This window comes from Camelus dromedarius, chromosome X (genome assembly GCF_036321535.1).
Source record: "Camelus dromedarius isolate mCamDro1 chromosome X, mCamDro1.pat, whole genome shotgun sequence".
Classification (NCBI taxonomy): domain Eukaryota; kingdom Metazoa; phylum Chordata; class Mammalia; order Artiodactyla; family Camelidae; genus Camelus; species Camelus dromedarius.
Window position 1 is genome coordinate 113569478 of NC_087472.1, and position 24191 is coordinate 113593668.

The window sequence follows — 24191 nt, forward strand, 5'->3', positions numbered from 1 at the left end:
GGGCCCTTATTTGTAGGAGGGAGGCGGAAGTTTCCAAGTCAGAGAAGCAGAGGTTGGTGTGATGTGGGACCATGAGCTACGGAATGTGGACACATCTAGAAGCTGGAAAGGCAAGAAGATAGATTGTCCCCTGGAGCCTGCAGGAGGAGCCAGCCCAGCGCACACCTGGATCCTACCCCAGAGAGAGCAGTGTTGGACATCTGACCTCCAGAAGGATGCTCACGGTGGAAGCATCTCTGTTCTGGGGACGGGAGGACCCACATCTCAGCTTGCACTGAAATAATCGATTTGAAGTCAATCAGCTCGCTCTCAGCTTCTGGGAAATGTGGTTTTGAAACTCTAAAGTGGAACAGTTCGGGTTTGCTCTGGCCGTCTCCCGTTTGCTCTCAGATTCCGTTAGTGGGCATGTGTGGAAGTGCTCTGTAGGTTTGACATGATTTGATGCGTATAATTATCGCAGTGGGTGTTATTTTTCAGGAGAGTCGCCCACTCCCGGGAGCACATTAGGAGGCAGACATGGGGGACTTCCGTTGGCCACTAATACTCAACCCAGGATTCGTGCTTTGGGACAAAGCTCGCCTACAAATCTCCCTGGTAATGTCTGGGACATAACGAGTCTCCACTGGGATTCTGCAGATTCCCAAACTGTGTCCCTTAGGGATACCATGCTCCGCTCTGCTTGGCTTGAGGCTAGCAGGAGGGGGACCAGATCTCCTCGCCTCTGGGTGACCGCCCCACCTTGCATGTCCAGGTGACCTCAGCAAGATGACGGCTGCAGGAACCCCCCCAGACCTCACTCTCCACACAAGTTTCTCAGGACCCATCAAAGGGCAAGGATCCCGGACTTAGAAACATGCATATCTGATCAAGTTTCAGGTGAGGCTTGCCTGGCGAGGCTGCGAAAAGTAACTGGCGGGGCTGCGAAAGTGATCATGTTTTTTTTTTTTTTTTGACAAGAGTCATCTTTTAAAATAAAGCATGACTGTTTCCTGTAGTCATTTCCCTAGTTTCTATTCCGCCTTTTAAAAGCGGGGTGACCTTCGCACATTAGTCATGAACCGAAGTCCCCCCCGAGGTGCCGACCTTCTGCTCTCTGCCTCCTCCTTCCTCCCAGCATGAGGCGTGTCTTTCTGGCCTGGGCTGGCTCAGCCGTCTTCCTGCTGGGACACTGGGTGGCTTCAGGGGAACCGGAGCCGACGGGTAAGTCACGCTGGCACAGGTGGCCACTGTCTGTGTGAAATGTCCATCTTTTTAATACCTTGCTTTTTTCTCTTTTTTCTTTTCCCTTTCTTTCTTTCTTTCTTTCTTTCTTTCTTTCTTTCTTTCTTTCTTTCTTTCTTTCTTTCTTTCTTTCTTTCTTTCTTTCTTTCTTTTGGGTGCCTTTTGCAACTGTTCTGCTTGCTCTGGGTCTCTGCAAACCTGAGTTTGCCTGATGCAAAGGGCGCGTTCTTCATTGAATTCATGATGAGGCACGAATGGGAAAAAACTTTAAAAGAGCCCTTGTCTGTCGAATTGAGAATCTTGGCGGCTTCATCGCTGTGTCTGCCTCCAAAAAATGTGGAAGGCTTTTGTTTAAATGAAAATTTAGTTTCTCGAGATGAGATCATGTCACCAGGGTGCCTCTGAGAAAGACGAGGGCTTCCCTTCCATGGGCTGTGGGACTGTCTGTCCGGCTGGCTCTGCCTTCTGAGAATGATAATTAGCATCTCCTTTCTCTGTCCTCAGAGCCTGGTTCCTGGGGCTTTTCCAGAAAATTGTTGGCAGGCTGCATGATCATGTTACAAGCTTTGTCAAAAGGCACCAGTGGGATGAGGCAGCCGGGAGGGACCCCATCCCCGCGGGGATGGTGGGGCGGCCTTGCACAAATCAGGCAGCTCTGATTTGACTTTCCAGCTCCAGGGCAGCCCAGATGGGAGCTGGTGATGGCATGTCCGTGCTGTTTAGCTTCTGAGCTGCCCCCACGCATCACCCCATACTTGACATTCCCAGTCTGAGCCCACCTCTTGCCTACCTGGCTTGAAAGGGTCCCCAGAGACCCTCTGTGCTGCAGACTTGGCGTTGCAAACTGGGATTTCCAGCAGACACAGCGAGGAAGGTGAGGGACCCTGCATGCGGGGTGTCCCCTGGGGTGTCCCCGTCGTAATTCCCAAGCTGTGTGCAATGCCCTTTGGTCTGATTCCATGTGGTCAAATCCAGCAGCAGAGGGAGGAGGGATTCATCTGTGCTGGGGGTCCCCGTGGCCGCGGACTCAAGGAGGTGCCCTGAGATCTGTTTCTCCCTCCTGATGTCTCACCCCGCTCAATGCAGAGTTTTAATGAGGAAAGTGCAGCATAGACCAGTTCTGGATTCTGAGCCACTCGAAGCACATCGTGGGCTGAAGTGGGTGTGAGGGGCTGTGCGTGGATGGAAGGAGGGTCCCACCCAAGCAGGTTCTCATCCTCACTCAGAACCTTCCTAGGAACGTCTCAGAAAATGCACAGCCTGCTTTCTTCGCGAAGGGCCTTTGTGGTTTGCGAGCTCTCCTGTCACCCGCGGTCACTACAGGTGTGGAAGCCTGTGAGGTGTTAGTGGGAACTGTGGTCCCGCCAGGCACAGGCTTAGGAAAGCGTCCCCCTCCCCACCCGAGGTCCCCGAGATGGGCAGGGACCAGTTCCACCCAGTCGAGCCATTTCTAACCAACACATGGAGACTTCCTGGCTCCACTGGGCTTCCAGATCATCTGTCCGTCCGAGGTCACCATGTGTTTCCGGCGGGGCGTGATGCCGGTGCGTGTTTGCCCAAAATGCCCCCATGAATCCATGTGAACTGGTGCAGAAATAAGGAGGGGCTGGAAAGAGCGGGAGTGTGTATGTGTGTTTGAGCGAGCGAGTGAGCAGACAGGGGCTCATTAAAGGTTCAGGGGTGATGCGGGGGGGAGGGAGCCTGTACCCCTGCCTGCCACACAGACCAAGGAGCCGTCAGTCTTCAGTCAGCCCACAGACCCTTCGCTGACCAGCGGCCGTGGGGGCTGGAAATCCTGCTTATGGCATGGGAGGCACGGAGACCAGGGCGGCAGGCAGACCAGAAGTGGGGTCAGGGCAGAATCGGGGAAACCGGGACAATCGAGGATGAAGACAGATGGATGGGAGATGAGAGCTTGAAGCTGTAGAAAGGGGGTGGCGAGGGACACACCATGCAGTTCCTGACGCCCTGTAATAACCCGGAGCCCAGATGTTTACCCCAAGTGCACAGGGATTCAGGCCTGGCGACCCTGGACTTCACCTCGCCTGTCGTGTTGCTGACGTGTGATGCACCTTGCGGAGGCCCCAGGGGGCAAGTGTACCCCCTGCACACGGAGGAGGCCCGAGCACACCCAGCCCCCCACTGACACCAGCAAGATGTAGGTAGCCCTGCCCCAGGAGGGTACATGCCCAGGAGCCTTATCCAGATACTCTTGTGTGTCGGGCGCCCTCCTGTTTAAGGCTGAATGGTGTCTCCCAAGAGGACATCTTTAAGGCCTGACTCTGGGAACCTCAGAATGGGACCGTATTTGGAAACAAGGTCTCTGCAGACGTGATGAAGTGAAGGACCTGAGAGGAGGTCTTCCTGGAGGAGGTGGCCCTGTAGCCAAGGACAGTGTCCTTAGAAGAGACAGAGGAGGAGAGGCACAGAAAACAAGGAAGGAAGGAAGGAAGGAGTTTAACCAGAGGGGACTATTCTGAGCTCTGGGAACCTGGATTTGCAGCCCGTGGGGTCAGTGGCCGTGAGCTCGGGGCCGAGAGCCCCCAGAAGCCGGGCAAGGGGCGGGGGTCACATCCCGAGAGCTCAGGGCAGCAGTCGCTGGGCAGGGTCCCTCTTCCTGCGTCCCCGCCCACCCCGATGTCCCCGCACCCCATTTCACTGGGGACCCCCCCTGTATGTGGGGATCTTACGTCAGCGGTTCCCCAGCCCCTGCCTCTCCTTCGGGGCAGATAAAGAACCCGATGCGAAGGCTTTCCAATGTGATTGGCACCGCAGGCCCTACGTCGGTGTCACTGCCGAAACCACTTAGCCTGCCTTATCTCGGGCGGAGGGGAAGCGACCCCAGGCGTGCACGTGAAATGATCGAATGTGGGCACCCCCGATTTCCCCCCTGAGCTGCTTTGCCCTTACTCGCCCCCCTCCCCCACCACTCTGGAAATTTCCACGAGTGCTCGGGCACAGAGTCCCTCAGGATGCCCGCGTTCCTGAGAACACATTCTCATGGTTCATCCACCACCTTTTCTGTAAAGTTTCTAAAAAACCGGGAAGCGGGTTCTAAACTGCGAAGGGAATGCTCGGTATTTAAAGGACGCAACTGCTCACTGGAGGCCCACGGTCTGCACAGCTGTTCATCTCCGGATTGCCCGCAGCTTTGGTGGTTTTCTGAGGAAAAGTGAAAAAAAAAAAAAAAAAAGAAAGAAAAGAAAAGGGCACGTGTGTGTGTGTGTGTGTGTGTGTGTTTGTGTGTGTGTTTGTGTGTGTGTGTGACAGAACCAAGGCAGCTTGTCGAATGCACCACGCGGTTTCACATCCATCTGGATCCGGGAGAGACAGCGGCGTTGACGACAGTGACCTCGTTTGCAAGACCCTCCCCCATGGGGGGGTCCCTGCTCATCAGGGTTAGAGAAGGTCCCCGTCAGAAGTGAGGAGAAGCCACGGAGGCGAAGCTACACAAGAAAGGAGGAAGGCGGGATGGGTGTTTGGGTAACAGCTCTACTGGGATATAATTTGCGTACCACTCACCCATTTAAAGCTCACAATTCAATGTGTTTTTTTCATTGAAGTTTAGTTGATGTATAATATTATATGTTACAGGTGTACAATACAGTGATTCATCATTTTTAATGGTGATGCTCCATTTATAGTTACTATAAAATATTGACTATAGTCCTCTTTGTAGCACATTTTACCATAATTTATAATTTCACAGTTCAGTGGTTTTTAGTCTATTCACAGATCTGTGCAACCAGCACCACAGTCAATTTTAGGATGTCCTCATCCCCTCAAACAGAGACCCCCATCCCCATGAGCTGTCACTTCCCCTCCCCATCTCCCAGTCCCTTGGCACTATGAACCCACTTTCTGTCTGTGTATTTGCCTGTTCTGGGCGTTTCCTGTAAATGGAATCACACCCTGTGTGCCCTTCTGTATCGGCTTCTGTCATGGAGCATCCTGTGTTCAAGGTCCATCCACATTGTAGCCTGTGTCAGAGCTTCACTCCTTTTCCTGGGTGAGTAATATTCCCCAGGGTGCATGGACCCCATTCTCTTTATCCAAGAGATAATTTTTAGAATTTTGCTCGGATGTCCCCAGATCAGAATGCCTGCATGATCAGAAATCAAAACAAGACAGTGAAATCCATTTCAATCATTTCTTAACACACACCCATCTCAAGTCCAGATCATGAACAACAGCTTTACTTTGAGACGTCTCACAAAATTATGTGTTTAAATACAAATTTTTTTATAAAGCAAAATAACATTGCTTCTTTTTTTTTTAAATTATGATAAAACACACAGCCCATAAAACTTGCCATCTTAACCATTTCTAAGGGTCCATTTCAGTGGCATTAAGTCCATTCACATTGTTGTGCCACTGTCCCCACCATCATCTCCAGAACTTGCCCATCTTCCCAAACTGAGACTGTGTCCCCATGAAACGCTGACTCCCCAGCCCCTCCCCAGGCCCCGGACCCACCATCGTACTGCCTGTCGTGGAATCTGACGATGCCAGGAACTTCGTGTGAGTGGAATCCCGCAGAATTTGTCTCTATGAGTTGGTTCTGTTCTTGACGGCACAGGTGTTCCCCACCGTGCTCCTGGGGTGGGTGTGGCGGTCTCCATGAAGGTGGGGTTTTTAATACGAGTGCAGTATTGATGGAGTGTGGAAGTCAGTACTCAGAGACCCCCCTCCCTCCCTCTGTCCATCTCTCTCTCTGTCTCTCTCTCGGCAGGACACCTTTTGTCACCAAGGCTGTCCCAGTACACTTTCCAATTTATGCCTTTGCCTCCCCAAATTTCCAAATAAGCTCATAATAGTCAGTAAAATGAATGCGTGCTTTCTAAGTGCCAACAGGTTTTCTGGTGGCCCCGAGTTGTTTCCGTTCAGGAGCTGACATGCAGAGCTGGGGATGGTGAGCTCATGAGAGCCAGACGGCTTCTTCCAGTGGAAATGGCCCCACGAGGAATGTTCATCACCGACGGCCGGTGGAGGCGGGGTGGGGCGAGTGATTCCTGGACAGGTGGGGGTGTCTCTCATGTTGGTGGTGGAAATTTAAACAAAACCAAAATCTCTCGCCAACGTAGAATTCTTCCCTCCAATGTAGAGATGAGAGAAAACCGATTTTGTTACTGGATAAGCATGGAACCAGAATGCGTTATAATTCACACGCCATTCATGAAGGGATGGCCAAGACAGATGTCCTTTTATAGAGCTAGGTGGACACCATCCCCTACACGCACCTTCTCAAGGTTAACGCTAAGTAGCCCTCGGATGGGAGGACCCCCCAACACCATTTATCATGCATAATTCTTCTTAAACTCGCCTTCCAACAGGAGTGACCACCTGGGCCAGCTAATTGGCTTTATCCAATGGAAACATTAATGTCTCCTGTCTTCACGACAGGAAGCACTTTTATAGCATGGAGCCAGACACTTACCTGCTCGCAGGAAGTGGAGATGGGGCACAGTGTCCCTTGATATACTCAGTTCAAAGAGTTGGTTCCCTTGAGAAAGTGATTTCTAGGTCCCAACTCTTGCAAAAGCGAATTAACTTTTAAAAGGATCTATGTATATTTCAAATGGGTGGGAAGGAAAAATGTACACGTTTTCTTTTTTAAATATTTTATTATTTTAAACTGAGATAGAGTTGATTTATAATATATTTAGTTTCACGTATACAGCATAGTGACTCACAATTTTTTTTTAGAGATTATACTCTGTGTATAGCTATTATTCAATATTGGCTCTATTTTCCTGTGCTGCACAATATGTCCTTGTAGCTTATTTATTTTATACCTAATAGTTTGTTCCTCTTAATCCCCTCCCCCAATCTTGCCCCTCTCCCTTCCCTGTCCCCACTGGTTACCACTGGCTTGTTCTCTGCATCTGTGAGTCTGCTTCATTTTTGTTATATTCACTAGTTTGTTGTATTTTTTAGATTCCACATATAAGTGATACCATATGGTATTTGTCTTTCACTGTCTGACTTACTTCACTTAGCATGATCATCTCCAGGTCCATCCACGTTGCAGCAAATGGCATTAATTCATTCTTTTTCATGGCTGAGTAGTATTCCTTTGTATAAATATACCACATTTTCTTTATCCAGTCATCTGTGGATGGACGTTTAGGTTGATTCCACATCTTGGCTGTTGTAAATAGTGCTGCTATGAACATTGGGCTGCATGTGTCTATTCCAGTTAGAGTTCCCTCCAGATACATGCCTAGGAGTGGGATTGCTGGATTGTATGGTAGTTCTATTTTCAGTTTTTGGAGGAACCTCCATACTGTCTTCCCCAGTGGCTGCACCACCTTCCATTCCCACCAGTGGTGCATGAGGGCTCCCTTTTCTCCACGGCCTCGTGAGAACTTGTTGCTTGTGGTCTTTTGGGTGATGGCCATTCTGACAGGGGTGAAGCCTAAGGTACTTTAGAAGCAAATGCTGAAGGACCTCCTTCTCCTGAGCTTCTTCTCATTGTCTTGTGTGGTGTTCTGAGTAGGACCGTGAGCTTGGTGGGTGGGGGACAGTGTCCAACGCCTCTCCATCTGTCCACAGAACATGGCACCACTGGACAACACACAGTTGGCACTCACTGTCTACTCCTCACATGAATGGCTGCTTGTGGCTTCTCACCTCTTGCGAATGTGAGAAGAAAGTCAGCTATTAAAAAAAAAAAGAAAGAAAAATAAAGAAAGAAAAAAAAAAAAAGAAGAGAAAGAAAGAAAGTCAGCTGTAATCTTGCAGCTGACTGCTGTCTCTCCAAGTGATTGAGTTTTCTGACTGACCATTACAATCTTGGTTGTCTCCGTCCCTTTGAAGAACTCTATCAATCTCACAACGTGGGTGCTGACATCATTTTCACAAATTTCAATTTCTTTCCAGCATTGCCTCAAAAATCTCTGCTCTTTGTCTCTTTCCGCCCAGGAGAACCACTACAGCTTCATATCATCAACTTTAATTTTGAGACCGTGCAGGTTACATGGAATGCGAGTGAGCACCCTGGGACGAATCTGACCTTCTTCTACAAGTACGTGCCCCCAGGAAGGGAAAAACCACCCCTTTTGCTAAAATAGCTCCCCTTGGAAGACGTCAACAATTGGGAGGGCCAAAAGGTGAAAGTGTGAAGAATCTGAATGTGCAGGTGTGGATGTGTGTGTCCTGTTTAGCCCTTAGCCCTACCACAACCACAACCACAGCTGCCAATCCTTCTAACCGAGTGATGAGTGACTCACACTCGAAACCACCTAGATTCTTCAGAACATTCACACATGGCTTTGTTCCCTCAGTGCCATCTGCAATGTCTCAGCCCCTACCTTTTACTGGAGAGATGCCACCTGTTACCCAGCCCTGGCTGAGACTTTTCCCACCTGGTGACCAGGGGCCGCCTTCCAAAATGTGTCTCCCTTTTATGGGAGACAGATTTGCCTTGCCTGACACATTCGCTGATAGGAGTATACCTGTGGGAGGAAGGGTTTTTCAAGTGAATTTAGTCCCAATTCTGCAAAGAGGAGGTGTTTGATGTGGGGTTGAGTCTTGGCCATTTGATAATGCATGAGATAAATGGGAAAGTGTACAGAAAAGGGAAATTTTAAGACAAATTTATTTGGAAATTAAGACTCACAGGAAAAAAAAAACTGCTGGATGATACAGGTGGCCCCACAGACAAGTCCCTTGAGCTTTCTGAGCATCAGTTCCTTCAGTTATGAAGGAGATAATTCTTGATTTCATCACTGCTTGGGTCTGACGTGTGAAGGATGGAGCATACTGTGGTCTCAGGCTGGGTACTGTGTTTCTTCTTAATATTTCACAGAAGCCTCAGAGAGATGCCCAATCTTGGCATCTTCCTATTACAAGCACTTCCTCAAATAAAGGAATTGGTTACTCTGCTGGTCAGTTAGTCTCCTGGGGGCAGCCAAAACAAAGTACCACAAACTGGGCAGGTTAGAACAACAAAAATTCATCTTCTCCTAGTCCCGAAGACCAGATGTCTGAGATCAAGGTGTGGGCAGGGCTGAGCTCACCTGAGGCTCCAGGGGAGGGTCCTTCCTGCTTCTTCCAGGTTCTGGGAGCTCCAGGTGTCCCTGGGCTGGTGGTCACACCCTTCCCATCTTAGCCTTCATCTTCACATGACCATGTTTCCTCTATGTCTCTGTGTATCCTTTCCTGTCTCTTAGAAGGATGTCTTCATTGAATTAAGGACCCACTCTAATCCAGGATGATGTTTGCTCAAGATCCTTCTCTTAATTACATATGTACAAATCTTATTTCCAAATATGGTCCCATTCCCAGATTCTGGGGATGCATTTGGGGGGGGGGCACAATTCAACCCCCTATGGGAGTCATTCAAGGGGTTTAAATATTTGAGGGAGGGGATACTTTCCTGTTTTGACAGGTCTTGCTGTAGTTGTAAGCAGAGGGGGATCATTGAAATGACCAACAAGGGTACCCAAACAGAGTCTGAGGCTGAGACGTGGAACAAAGGGATGGCCCTTAAGGTGTTATTTTTAGGGATGCTACACGGCTGAATGGTTCTGTTTTTTTTAAATCACAGATTAAGGAGCAATGAGATGTACAGACAATGTTCCAACTATATTTTTCAACAAGGTTATACCAGCGGGTGCCTCCTTCTAGGAAACGATGAAGTTCTACATTTTTCCATCCGGAATGGAACATACTCCCTTCTCACCAACAGTCTATGGACCAGCACTTACCGTACGTGCTTAAGTGCCTTTCGAGGGTCACCTTGGATTGGGAGATGTGTCCATCTTGGGTTGGGAGACACGGAGCAAACGTAGTAAAAGTCTTGCTCCAAATATTCATTTTTCAGTCTAGATTTCTATAATGTAGTAGTTCTTTTCTTTCTTTATCTTTCCTTTTCTTTTCTTTTTTTTTTGAGTGATAGGATGTCAGACGTCCATTTCAGAATCCAATATGAAAGCCATGAACCCTCTACTGATAAAATCATAGACATTGAAGAAATTTCCTAGGGCTGCCATAAACATTCACCAGGAACTGAGTACCTTATTGTCTCCCAGTTCTGAAAACCAGAAGTCCAAAATCAAGGAATGTGCAGGGTTGGTGCCTTCTGGAGGTTCTGAGGGAAATTCTGCTCCAAGCATCTCTCTCGGTTCCTGGGAGGTGATGGTAATCCTTGGTCCTCCTTGGGTTCTAATCTCTGCCTCTGTCTCCACGTGGCTTCTCCTCTGTGTCTGTCTTTCTTCTTCTGACCCTTCTAAAGACTTGTTATTGGATGTAGAGCCAGCCTCCTCCAGGACAGTCTCATTTTATCTTGATTGCATCTGTAAAGACCCTATTTCCAAATAAAATCCCATTCGCAGTGGTGAGAGATTAGGACTGGAAGACAGTTTGTTGGAGGGCACTGCGCAACCCACACCTGTCCATTTTCTAAAGGACTGGCTGAGCGGGAAGCAGTCTCTTGCAATGTCTTCTGTGGTCCCTCTTGGTTTTAGTTTGCTGGGGCTGCTGTAACAAAGGGCCACAAAATGGGTTGCATAAAACAACCGGAACTCAAATTCCCCTATCGTTTAGAAGGCTGGACGTCTGAAATCAAGATGTCGGTAGGGCTGGCTCCTTCTGAAGACTCTGTGGGAGACTGTTCCATCCTCCATCCCGGCTTCTGGAGGCTGCGGGCTGTCCTTGGCTTGTAGGTGCATCACCTCCACCTCTGTCCCCATCACCAGGTGGACAATGAGGACACCAGTCATATGGGATTTGGGTTCGTGCTGCTCCAGTACAACCTCATCGTACCTTGAACAGTTACATCTGTCATGATTCTGTTTCCAAGTATGGTCACACTCTGAGGTCCTAGGGGCCAGGACTTCAACGTAACTTTTTCTGCTGGGGACGTGATCCATCCCATATCAGATACACGGAAGTTTCTCAGGGAGCTCCTTCCATGAGACACCTCCAGGTCCTTGGAGTCCTGGTTAAAACTTCCACTGTAAATGCAATAAGGACAATGAGACCCCGGATCTCATGGGTACTAGAGGAAGGATTGAAACAGGCAGAGGAAAGCGAATCCAAGCCAACTTACCACTGTACGTTTAGAGATGTGCAACACTGATCTTTGCAGAAGCGGTGGTCATTCTGCTGTTTCTCCTTCTTAGTGAAACCCAGGTCCCCAAGAGACCTGAGCTTCCAGTGGCACCAGGAAGCAGTGACGGTGGTGTGTCCTGACCTGCTGTACAAAGATCTCCTCTATGAAATCCAGTATAAGAGCACCTTTGACACCGAGTGGCAGGTGAGGGTGGGCGTCTCCTTGGCACCGTCTCAGGCCAAACATGAGTAAGTGGGGCTCGGGGCAGTGACACGAGGAGAGCTGGCCATGAGCTAATGACAAAGCCAGAAGAGGACATTTCAGTTCCGATTTCTCTCTGTCACATTTGCTCTCCTGCACCTCCAAACCCATCGCACCCGATTGAATTTCCCAGGAGACCATCTCCAAGACAGCTGAGGGCAGTGCACCTTAGGGAGTAGGATGGTTCAGGGCAAAATGTACCTGTTCTGGCCACGGGAACGCATATGGGTGAGTGATTTGCGTATTGTTTGGAGTGGAGACTTCATAATGGATCCAAGGAGGAGGAAGAAAAGAGACAGAAGAATTCTGGTAAAACAAGTGCCCGAAAGGAGGATGATCAGGGACAAGCCGGGGTGAGGCGTTCCCGGTGTGATGCACCCTAAGATTTGGAAACTGTGGCAGTGAGATACTGAAATAAGGGTAAAAAAATGCGGGTAAGATACCATCGTGAGGCACTCGTATGTAACAAAAGCAGGAGGGGAGGGGACGGATCAGAAAAGAGAAAACCATGCACATGGCTGGACCCAGAAGAATAGAATCTGGTCAACAAAAAAAACCAGAGAAATTAAAACAGAGGCATTCTGGAGTTGGCCTAAACAGCAAAACCTAAAATACGATAATTGTTTAATTTTGCTGAGCGTCGGCGAATGTTAAGACCTTATTCCCAGACCTGGTTCTGACCGATTGATTCTCTTTGTAGAAATCGATCCTAAGGAACTAATTTGAAACGTGGAAGAGGTTGTAGGCACAAAGGCGTCTATGGAAGCCTTACCTAAAATAAATGCAGAGCCTTGGGGACCACTTACATGCCACACAGCAAGAGGCTAGTCAAAGAAATGATGTGATGTTCATAACAAAATGCTTAAGGGCCATCAAAATGTGTTTCAGAAAATAATTAGTCATAAGAAGCAATGTGTGCATTAAATACTGTATTCCATGAATGCACCGCAGATGAAAGGAATGATATCAATTTGTTAATAATGATAATATTTTGGAATTAAAATAAAGAAGGGTTTTAAGTGTCTTATTTGGCTTTTGTGTGTGTGTGTGTGTGTGTGTGTGTGTATTTTCCAAAATCTCAAAAGTAAGCATGCATTACTTTTATATTCATTAAAAAAATGATTAATATTCTATAATACCTATGAATGACTATAATCTTTAAAATCTGTGAATCACTCTTATACACCTGTAACAATATAATACTGCACAGCAACTCTACTTCAATTAAAAATTAACGTTTTTTTTTAAAGGAAGAACTTACTAACTCTTTGAAAGCATCTGTAATTGTATTTGTTATAAAGGATTTTTTTGTTTGTTTGTTTTTTGGAGGGACATGTAGAGGTGTTGCTGCCTCAATTTTTGTTGTTGTTTCAAAGATAAAGATCCAGGCAGACAGAGGAAGTGAGACAAAAGTGTGAAATCCTGCAGGGAGGAATCCTGTGTGAGTCCCTGGTGTGAAGATAAAAAAATGTCTTGGGTCAAGTTGTGGATCATCATGTCTGTTTCTTCCTCCAGTCCAAGGAGGCAATGACCTGCAATGTTACCATTGACAATTTGGATGCTGAAAAGTGTTATTTCATCCGGGCCAGAATAAAGACACTGGAGTCCAGCTACGGCTCTGACACGTACCCAAGTGACTGGTCAGCAGTGGTTCACCAGCAGAGGGGTCAGCTAAGAGGTAATGCTCGTTCTGCAGCACGGCTGCACAATAAAGGTTCAGAGCCCCACCTTGGAGGGAGGGTGGAATGGGGCACCGGGAAACGTGGGTGACCCCCAGTCCTTCCCCACAGGTCAGTGGGGAAGTGATTCAGCTGATTCCTCTGGTTTCTTTCATCATTGGACTAATTTCCTCTTTTATTTCTATTACAGCAAGAATAATGAGTGTTAGTTATGAATGTTGTTACATGGACATAGGTATACATGCACAGACAGATCTATAGATAAACAGATGATAGATAGATAGATGATAGTTATTGATAAATAGCTGATAGATAGATGGACAGATGAAGATTGATGGTGATAGATGAAAGATACAGATAGATGATAGGTAAGTGACAGAGATGGATGGATAGACATGGATGGATGATAGGTGGTGATAGAGAAGACGAATGGATGGATGATAAGTCATAGGGTGACAGATAGATAGATACATAGATGGATGGATGGATGGATAATAGGTGATAGATAGATAGATAGATATTTGTATGTATGTATGTATGTATGTATGTATGTATGTATGTATGTATGGTTGGATGTATGTATGTATGTATGTATGGATGGATAGAATGAAAAGATAGATAGATGATAGATAGATAGATAGATAGATAGATAGACAGCCAGCCAGCCAAAAGCAAGCCCCGATACCCTCCAACGTCTCTGACAGTCCACATACCCTGGGGCAGTGAGTTTACTCTACACTCCCTCCTGCCTGATGTTTGCCTGCCTGAAGACACCATGTGTCTTTCCAGGATATTTCACACCAAAATCAAGATGTGTCAACCCTAACATTTATAAAGGGAAAAAAGAAAACTGCAGGGGTGGGGGGTTAGACGGTGATGTGGTTACCGGTTGAACACTTATAGCACTCATTCTGTTTTCCTTTAGATTCATGCCAGGAAAACAAGCTTTTCCCCAGTTTCGTTTTAATTGCTGGCTTGGTCACACTCCTGACGGTGTCCCTTCTCCTCCTGTCTATATGGAAACTACAGAGGTAAGAACGACCCCACCGGGAATCCTCAGACACGTGGGTAGAGGACTTTGATTCCAATATGCCCATGAAATGTGAAAAAAAATTGTCTGATGTGGCTGTTTAACCAAATATCAGTTTCCCTGCCATGCACCCTTTGCCAATGGTATATGACAAGAAAATTGAGAGGAAAATAATGCCAAAGGTGCAGAGATACCTTCAGAATTTATTGAGAAATATTTTCATGGATTCAGTAGAATGTATGAATTTTTTTTTCCTAGAACCACATTCCCTTGCCTCAAAGACACACCCTATTGAGCTGGGCCCTCCTGTCATGTTAGAATGACAGGTGCTTAAAACACCTTTACATTTTTACTGAGATGTATTAAATTAGACAATTTGGTGGCTAATGTGAGAAAACTTGGACAAGAAAATCTTGTGTGGTTTGTAAATCCAGTTACACATATAGCAAAACAATATCCTTAGAGACCATGGACAGCTGTTCAAAAATACGGTATTAAATAGTTCACTTCACCAGCCTTCTGCGTGATAATTTAACAGCCGCTGTTTCCTGTTTGCTGTTTATCTAAACTCCCTCACACCCAGGCGTTTGGCTCTTGGCGACGTTTGAAGGGACGGATGCCCAGGGTTGTGGGTGCCGTCTTGGTCTCTTACGACGAGGTTTCCATGGCAACAGCTGGAAAGATGGACCACCAGTCTGGGGCGCTCAGGCTGGGTCTGAGCTAGGCTGACATAGACAACTTCAAGGATGTTCCATCGCAGTTGGACACAGCATGGGGTTACTTCCCACATTTTTGCAAACCGTTCACTATTTCTTCAGTCTAAAATCTTCTCTCTTTGATCAGCTCAAACAGATGCCACCAGTGTGGTTCTCTGCTAGGGAGCCGATGAGGCAGTCAGGTATCGGTGTTGACAGGTGACGTGTTTGGTGTTTTTGATACAAAGTTGAAATCACCCCCGAGGAAAACTGAGGGGTATGCTTCTTGGGGAAAAAAAAGCAAAAATGAACACTTGTCCTGGCTTCAAAGAAGTGCATGTTCATGATGAATGGTGAAATCAACTGAATTATTTCCTTGAGGCTGAGATAACAAAGAACCAAAATCTGAGGATCTCAAACAATAGACACTTACTTTCTCCCAGTCCTGGAGGCTGGAAATCTGAGGTCAAGGTGTGAGCAGGGCCGGTGTCTCCTGAGCCTTCTCTCCTTGGTGTGTAGATGGCCGTCTCCTCCTTGTGTCCTCACGTGGGTGTCCCTCTGTGTGTGTCTGGGTCCTCATCTCCTCTTCTTATAAGGACACCAATCACATTGAGTTAGAATCTATTAGATGAGAAACTCTTAGGTTCTTTCCCTGGGGGCCTGTGAATTAAACTGACCAAAGACAGACGAACAGAAGAAAAAGCATATGTTTCTTTACTGACGTAACATTTTTATGTGTACGGGGGATTCACACAAAGGAAGGGAACACCTAACAAGACAGTTAATCCCAGGGGCTTCTGTACCATTTTAACAAATTGTGCAGAAGTCCCTAGACAAAGGAAGAAGGATTTGGGAACTTCAGGCAGGTAAATTGTGGGAAAGTGACTAAGAAATGTGTGGAGGAAACCCCGGGCAGATAAATGTGGTCAATGTGGACTCATCAGTGACATGCCTCATTCTCCCTTTCCTGGTGCAGGATGGAGGGCACCTTTGCAAAGGGGATTTTATTTTACTCTTTTCTTAAAGAGGGAAATTGAGGCTCTGGTTTTAGGCAGATGGGGGAAAGGCTAGAGCTTGTTCTGTGTCTGCTGTTTCTCAAGTATCTTCACTTCCAAATAATCATTATCCCCTAGTGGCGTATTTTGGGGTGGTGTGTCCTGATTGCCTCCACACTCCCCCCTAGGACCTCATTTCAGCTTAATTACCTCCTGAAAGGCCCAACCTCGAGATACACTCAGTTTGAGGGGCTAGGGTTCAACCTATGAATTTTGATGGCGGGTTGAGGGGGTGGAAATGACACAATTTAGTCTATAACATCAACAGAAATAGTGATTTCTATGTAGCAGGAATCAGTTCTGTGCAGAAACAGGCCGTGTGCCCCCTAACCCCAGCCTCCTGACGGGGGCTTCATGTGGATGCTGGGAGCAGAGCGTTGCCACAAAACCCGCCTCTGTACCTCGAAAGACAAATTGAGACTCGGAGACACAGCTTTGGGAGAATCCAAAAAGAACGGCTTTCTCTCTTTGCCCAGCAAAAGGGGAATCACAGCAGACTTACGTAACTGTGGATCCACCTTCGGGTTGGAGTCTTGGGGTTTTTTATAGAAAAGCTGGATGGAACAGAAAAGGTGGTAATAATCCGGGTGTTTTACAGGGCGCTGCTACATTCTTCACCTCCGTAAATCTGGGCTGCGCCCTGGGAGGGTCTGTCCATTCCTCTGAGATTATCAGCCTGCTAACCACCTTCCTGGAGCACAGCCTTTGGGTTCAAGCTCTTCTCAGTAAAGAATGACTCAGCAAAAGGACTTAGCACCAGGGAAGGCGGTTTCTTAGTTTGCTTCCGACTCCTTCAAGGGTGACTGGGAGGTGGGGAGGTGGGAAGGGGGCTCACATGTTTTGAAACTGGGGACACAGTCCCACCAGGGTGCTGAGTCTCAGGTCAAAAGCTGCCGCCATCCTGGGCCCCTTGTGGAGGTCTGTCCCCGTGGACCCTTGTGGGGGGTCCGCCAACAGCCCTGCACAGGGGCACCAGCCTGCCTGACCCGACTGCCCGTGTCCGTTTCAGAATTAAGAAGGTGGTCATGCCCAGCGTGCCGGACCCCAAATTCACCTTCTCCGGGCTCTTTGAGTCTCATCAGGGCAACTTCCAGGTAAGTGTCGTCTCCTTGGGCACCATAAACAGGCTTGCTTTGTCCTGCCCCGATTTCTCTCCGATGCACCATTTAAAAAACTCACTTTACCCCTGTTGCCTCTTTAGATGCCTGTGAATCTTTTCTTTTCTTTTTTTAAATCGAAGTGTGGTTGATTTATAGTACTGCGTTAGTTTCAGGCCTGCAGCAAAGTGATTCCGTTACATATATATTCTTTCTCGTTTCTTTTCCATTATAGGTTACGACAAGGTATCGAATATACTTCCCAGGGCTGTAAAGTAGGTCCTTGCTGTTCATTTTATGTATAGTAATTTGTATCTATTAGTCCCAAACTCATAATTTTTACCTCCCCCGTATCTTTCCCCTTTGGTAACCACTCGTTTATTTCCCACGTCTGTGAGTCTGTTTCTGTTTTGCAAACAAATTCATTTGTGTTACTTTTTCAGATTCCACTTATGAGGGATACCATGTGTCATTTGTCTCTGTCTGATCCCTGAGCCTTTTCTGACCTGAAAGCACGGTCGTCTTCTCTTCTGGTCAGAGAGACTACATCCAACGGTCTCACCTGGTGGCTTCTCTTTAAATCAGCCCCTGAGATCAGTGCGCCGCCCCCCCCCCCCACCCCCTTCATGGGATTTTCCAGCCTAATCGACTTCTGATCTTATCCGGAAGTTGTGTTCTTAATCTGTTCCCTCTGCAGGGCTGAAAACAGACCCTACACTTCCGCTTTCAAACGTTTGTGGTCGCTGTTTCATTCATGTGATGAATGCTTAAGGAGGGCTGGGGAGGAATTAGGGAGAGGGGCCAGCCCCCATCCCAGGAGGTCAACAGATGGTGCAGACCCCAGGCGTGCATGTTGCAGGACAGTGAGATCAAAGTTATGCCAGCTCCCTGGGGTGGTCACAAACTGGGTGGCTCAAAACATCACAGATTTGTCCTCCCTAGTCCTGGAGACCAGACATCTGAGGTCAAGGTGTTCCAGGGCCGGGCTCCCTCTGGAGGCTCCAGGGGAGGGTCCCTTCTGCCTCTTCCAGCTTCTGGGGGCTCCAGGCGTCCATCTCTGGGCTGGTGGCCGCCTCCCTCCTGTCTCTGCCTCCGTCTCCACGTGGCGTCTCCTCTGTGTCTGTGTCTCTCCTCTTCTGTCTCTTCTAAGGTCACTGTCAGTGGATGTAGGGCCACCTCCTCCAGGAAAACCTGCTCTCCAGATTCTTAACTAATTACGCCCCCAAAGATCTTATTTCTGAATAAAGGTACATTCACAGGTTCTGGTAAGGGTTAGCACTTGGACATTTTGGAAAGGGGGTTATGCCATTCAACGTCCTACAGGAACAAAGTGAATTTTAAAATGACTTGGATGTAGGGGAGGGGGAAAAACAATGGAAAAAAAAAAGTTCCTCTACCCTCTTATGTCCTGTCTCTGAGACCTGCAAATTAAATGGACACCAAGATTAAAAAGAGAAAAGGTTTCTTTTGTATGTGCATGGGGAAGGGCTTCCAGGAAAGAAGGGAGACTCCAAAGGAGTAATTAGCCCTGGGGGCTGATGGGCCCTTTGAACAAATTGTGACAGAGCATGGAGAACAGACTAGGTGAAGGAAAAGGTGTTTAGGGCTTGGGGGTGGCAGGTAAGATGTGAACAGGTGACCAGGAAAGGCATGACAAATTAGGGTTGTTTAGTAACATTTTATGATTTAAGTTCTCTCAGGTGATAAGAGTTGTCTCTGGAACTGGCAGGGAGACGGTGACCCTTTACAAGTATATATTTCCTTTCCAAAAGGGACATTTATCCCCTGCTTTTAGGCAGATCAAGGGAAGGCAGAGAACTTTCCCCGCATCTATTGATTCTCAGTTGCTTTCAGCTCAAAATAAGCCTTGTACCCAGGCGCCACATTCCGGAGAGGCACCCCTGTCCCCTCCAAGAGAGAGGGGATGGAGTAGCAGTAGAGTTTAGGGCAGGAGAAGCTGAAGCTTTTCAATACTTGGGGCTACAAGAAAGACATGGGGGATGCTGAGCAAGGGAAGGGGAGTGCCATTGGGGAGGGAGGACTTTTGGAAGAGAGCCCCGTTAGCACCCCTCCCGCCCCACTGCAGATGTGGTCCTGGCCACCATCAGGAATCCCCAGGGCACTTTTGTTTAAAATGCAATCTCCGTGGTCCCCTTGGAACTGCTAAGTGACAACTCCCCTTCTAACAAGTCACCCCCATCTCAGAGAACACACCTGCTGGGGGGTGGAGCACACCCCTGGCACGTGAGGAGTGACCGCACGCCAGTGCTCTGCGGCTGATGACAAAAGGCAGGTCTGAAATGACGGACATCGTGACAAGATGCCAAACATGAGAGCTTTTCTGTTGCAGGCTGAGCGGCGTCCCGTGGAGGACGGCTAGGATGTTGGCCAGGGGACACCGGTGGGGATCACCGAGGGGAAGGGCTTGCTGCTGGGTGTGATTCCCGGTGTTTCATCCCTGCAGGAGTGGATCAGGGACACACAGAACGTGGCCCACTTGAACAAGGTGGAAGATGGGGAGCAGGAGTGCATCCTAGAAGAAGCTGTGGTGGTCCAGCCCGCCAAGACAGAGGCCGCGATGCCCAAGACAACGGTGATCAACCCCGTATTCTCGCCGATGGGGGAGGAAGAGGCTGCTGGGGACATGGGCCAGCTCCCCTGTCAGCACCCCCAGGGCGGCGAGGTGGTGTCTCTTGGGGGTTTTACTTTTGTGATGAGTGACAACGCATACATGATGTTCTGAGGGGGTGCAAACTCAAAACTCACCATCAGAATATATTTTGATGTGATAAGACCTGGGAGAACATCTCGGGGACTCAAAACCACTGTGAAGGGGACTCCCCAAAACCACTGTGAAGGGGACTCCCCAAAACCAAGGGTGCTAGTGTCTGGGGACACCCAACAGCCCAACCGCCCAAGCAATGCACCATGTGTCAGATTTCATACCCTCATGTTGGTATTCAAGGGCTTGAAGACGGCTTCTCTGTAGGCAGAAATCAGCCGGACTGGGACTTGCTGTCAGCTCACAACTAGTCCTGGTTGTTGGGTTCATGCAAATTGTAAGAGAGGACAGCCAGGTGGGCTGCGACCACCTTCCTTCATACACGCCCACCCTCCTGCCCTTTGGCCATTTCCACTCATGAGTGGTTCCTGGATCTTTTGTTACGAGACACACATTCCCAGCAGGTGAGGTGCACCACCCCCACACTCCCAGAGGGAAGGAATCCTAACTCCAACCAGACCGCCAGCTCTCGCTTCGAAAGGGAAAAGACTCTTTTTTGCAACCACTGAGGCATTTTGTTGAGCAGACTCCATGGTAATTCCCAAGTCCACACTCAGGCCATCATTCTGCGTCTAGGAGATATTTGAATGTACAAACTGCTTGGACCCCTGAAGCATCCCAACCCACCCCACCCCCACCTCCCACTGAGTGTGCATTATTATTATTTTTTGTATTGAAATAAAAAGAAAAAGAACATGTTGGCATGAGACTGTTGGGAGGCGTAGGCAGGTTGTTGGTGATCACGTAGATAGTGCAGAATGTTCATTTCATCCCTCCAGGCTGCTTGTACAGGATGTTTCTAGATTTCTAGATTAGTAAGGTCTTGTTTTTTTTTTTTTTTTCAGGCTAACACTGAGTTTATCTCGTCGCTCTCTGCAGGACGCAGTAAATAAGTTTGATCAGATACACTTGGAGTCTGTGTAGGTGCGTGTGTAGTGAGGATGTGTGTGTGGTGTGTGTGGTGGTGGTGGGGATGCGTGTGTGCTGGGATGTGTGTGTGGTGGTGGGATGTGTGTGTGGTGGTGGGATGTGTGTGTGGTGGGGATGATGTGTGTGTGGTGGGGATGATGTGTGTGGTGGGGATGTGTGTGTGTGGTGGGATGTGTGTGTGGTGGGGATGATGTGTGTGGTGGTGGGATGTGTGTGTGGTGGGGATGATGTGTGTGGTGGGGATGTGTGTGTGGTGGGGATGATGTGTGTGGTGGGGATGATGTGTGTGTGGTGGGATGTGTGTGTGGTGGGGATGATGTGTGTGGTGGGGATGATGTGTGTGGTGGTGGGATGTGTGTGTGGTGGTGGGATGTGTGTGTGGTGGTGGGGTGTGTGTGTGGTGGTGGGATGTGTGTGTGGTGGGGATGATGTGTGTGTGGTGGGATGTGTGTGTGGTGGGATGTGTGTGTGGTGGGATGTGTGTGTGGTGGGATGTGTGTGTGGTGGGGATGATGTGTGTGGTGGGGATGTGTGTGTGGTGGGGATGATGTGTGTGTGGTGGGGTGTGTGTTTGTGTGGTGCTGGGGGTCTATAATTTACAAAAATCTCTTCCCACCCCCCAGAAAAGCCCTGCACAAAGGTAGAAGAGAAACAAGACACTTTCATTAGTGAGTGAACACCAAGCCAGAACACATCGCACACCGCAGGCGACCTGTGAAGAGGTTGTAAACACACAAATGCTCTCACCCTTTTCCAGAGCTCAGCAGCGCCCACTTCCCACCTTCTCAAGATGCCCTTGCTAATTGTCTTGTATCTGTAGGATGTAGGTTTTGCAACTTGGGGGTCAGGTTTCCAGCTGGACCCAGGCCCCCCTTTACCCAGGAAGCTGCAAGATGGGACTTTATCTTCCTCCACCATCACTTCCAGGTCCAGGAGGGAACGATCCTGGGGCAGAGTTGGCAGTGGGGGAGCAGGGACCGCAGAAATCACAACTCCTTGAGGCAGATTGCTGGGTGGGCTGCACGGCTGGACCCAGGACCTTATTTCTGGGCTGTGAGAGGCTTTTAGAGCATCGTATTTCAGGAAAGTGGCTTTGGCCTGGACGCACTGCATCCCACGGCAACGAATAATTCAGACAGAAAGTGACTGAGCCCTCAGTATAAATGCATTTTTGCCATCGTGGTGAGAACCCTTGTGAGCAGCCTGAGTTGCTGGCCTGTGACACCTGTTTGGTTCTGGAACAGCCACCTGTGAGATGAGGGACAGGGAGCCTGGACCACCCCCGCCCCCGGCCCCCACGTGGGATGGCCTTCAAGACTTCATCACTTCTTTAAAATTTTTTTTTTTTCCTTTTGAGGGGAAAGTAGTTAGGTTTATTTACTTCTTCACTTAATGGAGGTGCTGGGGACTGAATCAGGACCTCGTGCAGGCGAAGCACGTGCTCTACCCCTGAGCTACACCCTCCCCCAGATGCCAGCATTTCTTGAGCCTTTCTGTGAACGTCTCCCTGTGTCCCACCGCTTCTGTGCACAGTTCTCTTGCGGATACATGAAGGCGTTTGTTTACGAGACTGAGGCTCGCTGCCTGAGCCCGGCCCTGGAGCGGGGTGTGGTGCTGGTGTGGGTGGACCCGCAGGGTGAGGTCTGCTGTGCGGGAAAGCTTGTGGTTGACAAGGCAGGAGGCGAAGCTGGGCTTTGGTCGGCAGGACAAAGGTTTAAGCCAAGGACTATGGTGACACACGGGAGATGGGGAAGCCAGTAGGTCTCGGTGCTACTTCCCCGGGGCACCCCTTCATCATATCCCCCTGACCTTCCCCCCCACCTCACCAAGTGACAAAGGAACTTTGGTCCAGTTCTGCCCCATGCATGGGCGTGCACTGCCCTGGGGATGGCCGGCTGGACGGCAAATTCTGTGGTCTCAGTGCCGTGCGCTGAGCGGCTGGGGAGATGAGACAGGAGGTTGTCTAGAAAGGTGTGGACGGAACTAAACGGCACAACTTAAAAGTCGAGAGTTATGTTTTATTCGGCGGCCTTCCTGAGGAATCGAGCCCAGGACACAGCCTCTCAAATCACTCTAAGAGGCTGTTCCAAAGTGGGAAGGGAGAAGCCAGGATGTATAGGAGTTTTTGCAACAAAGGCCAGGTAGTGGGAACATCAGAAGATGACTGTTAATGCAAGAAAGCCAGACATCTCACGGTAAGGGATTTGGCGCTTTTCCGTGCACGGGAAGGTGCAAAGGTCTGGGCTCACTGAAATCACTCCTTTGTTGTGCACTTAGCTCTCAGGGCCAGGGTCCTGTTCGTCCACATCTGAGCTCCCTCAGGGGGCCCCACCGGGGGCGGCTGCAGAGGCCGGGCTGCCTGCTTTTCTGCACCCTGAGTCCCGCCCACTCACTGTGGGCAAAGGTGGTGGCAGCTGATGCCTTGATGGCCGCAGCATCCCTTGTGCACTGATATGGCTGCAGCATTTTTCATTCACAAAGGTGATGAGAGAACTTCTGGGGTGAACTTCTCTCACCCTGTGTGTGCACATGCCACAACTCACTGAACGTGTGTGCATTTCATGGTATGCCAATTTTATTTCAGAAGAAAAATAGAAATAAATGTAAAACTCCAGTTAATGCTAAAAAAAGACATCACAAGTCACTTTATAGCTTCGTTTGGCATTCATAGCTTAATTTGATACATCTATATTGTCCTAACATTTTCGTAAGAAGCTTTGAAAGTAAATGGAAAGAGAAACGTTATGTTTTAAACAGAGATTTATGCTTATCGTCTTTAAATGCAACTAAATGGTCTGCATGTTTAGATTTTTTTAAATTATAAAAGTCTTTTTGTTCTTCCTGGTTAAATACAAGCTTTATTAGCAATGCTTTTTTTCATTCTTAAATTTACTTTTCTATCCCTCTCTGTTTTTTTAATTATAAGTGCAGTCAGTTACAATGTGTCAATTTCTGGTGCACAGCACAGTGTCCCAGTCATGCATACACACACATATATTCATTTTCATTTTCTCTACCTTTCCCTTTCATTAATGTATTTTCTCTTTGTCTTTTACTTGTATATTATTTTGTTATTTGGTTAGGTAAATGAAATCAACAGCTCGTACATTTAGATATACCTTGCACGATGAAAAACAAAATAAAACAAAACAAACAAACAAACAAAAAAACAGAGCGGGACAGTAGTTAAATCAGCAAAACTAGATTTACTCCAGGACCATGGCAGTAGCCAAAAGGGACGTCAGTGCAGAACCAAGCTTAATTCTGAATACAGTGTGGGTTTTATAAGAAGCAGGTCGGGGTGGGTGGATGGAAAATTAAGAAACAGCAGGAGTGGGGAGGGGTCTGGCCAAACCGACCAGGACATCACGTGTTTTGGAACGA

At 48.3% G+C, this 24191-nt stretch overlaps 1 protein-coding gene across 2 annotated transcripts; it reads left to right on the plus strand.

Annotated features, from left to right (window-relative positions):
- The first annotated feature begins 1064 nt into the window (after positions 1–1064).
- LOC105103095 (cytokine receptor like factor 2) lies at positions 1065–20779 on the plus strand. 2 transcript variants are annotated; one of them, XM_031446049.2, is made up of 9 exons: positions 1065–1200; positions 8146–8248; positions 9773–9933; positions 11349–11482; positions 13055–13217; positions 14144–14249; positions 17008–17092; positions 19560–19688; positions 20723–20779. In XM_031446049.2, the coding sequence occupies exons 1-9, from the start codon at positions 1116–1118 to the stop codon at positions 20768–20770; spliced, it is 1014 nt and encodes a 337-aa protein (XP_031301909.1). In that variant the 5' UTR covers positions 1065–1115; the 3' UTR covers positions 20771–20779. The 2 variants fall into 2 exon arrangements, with proteins under 2 accessions (XP_031301909.1, XP_031301908.1); XM_031446048.2 differs by lacking the exon at positions 20723–20779 and having other exon boundaries at positions 19560–20540.
- Positions 20780–24191: the final 3412 nt, after the last annotated feature.

Coding starts and splice junctions, on each gene's coding strand:
- LOC105103095 (XM_031446048.2), top strand. CDS start 1,116: ATGAGGCGTGTCTTTCTGGCCTGGGCTGGCTCAGCCGTCTTCCTGCTG. Junction 8,249..9,772: donor AATCTGACCTTCTTCTACAA/GTACGTGCCCCC, acceptor TTTAAATCACAG/ATTAAGGAGCAATGAGATGT. Junction 13,218..14,143: donor GCAGAGGGGTCAGCTAAGAG/GTAATGCTCGTT, acceptor GTTTTCCTTTAG/ATTCATGCCAGGAAAACAAG.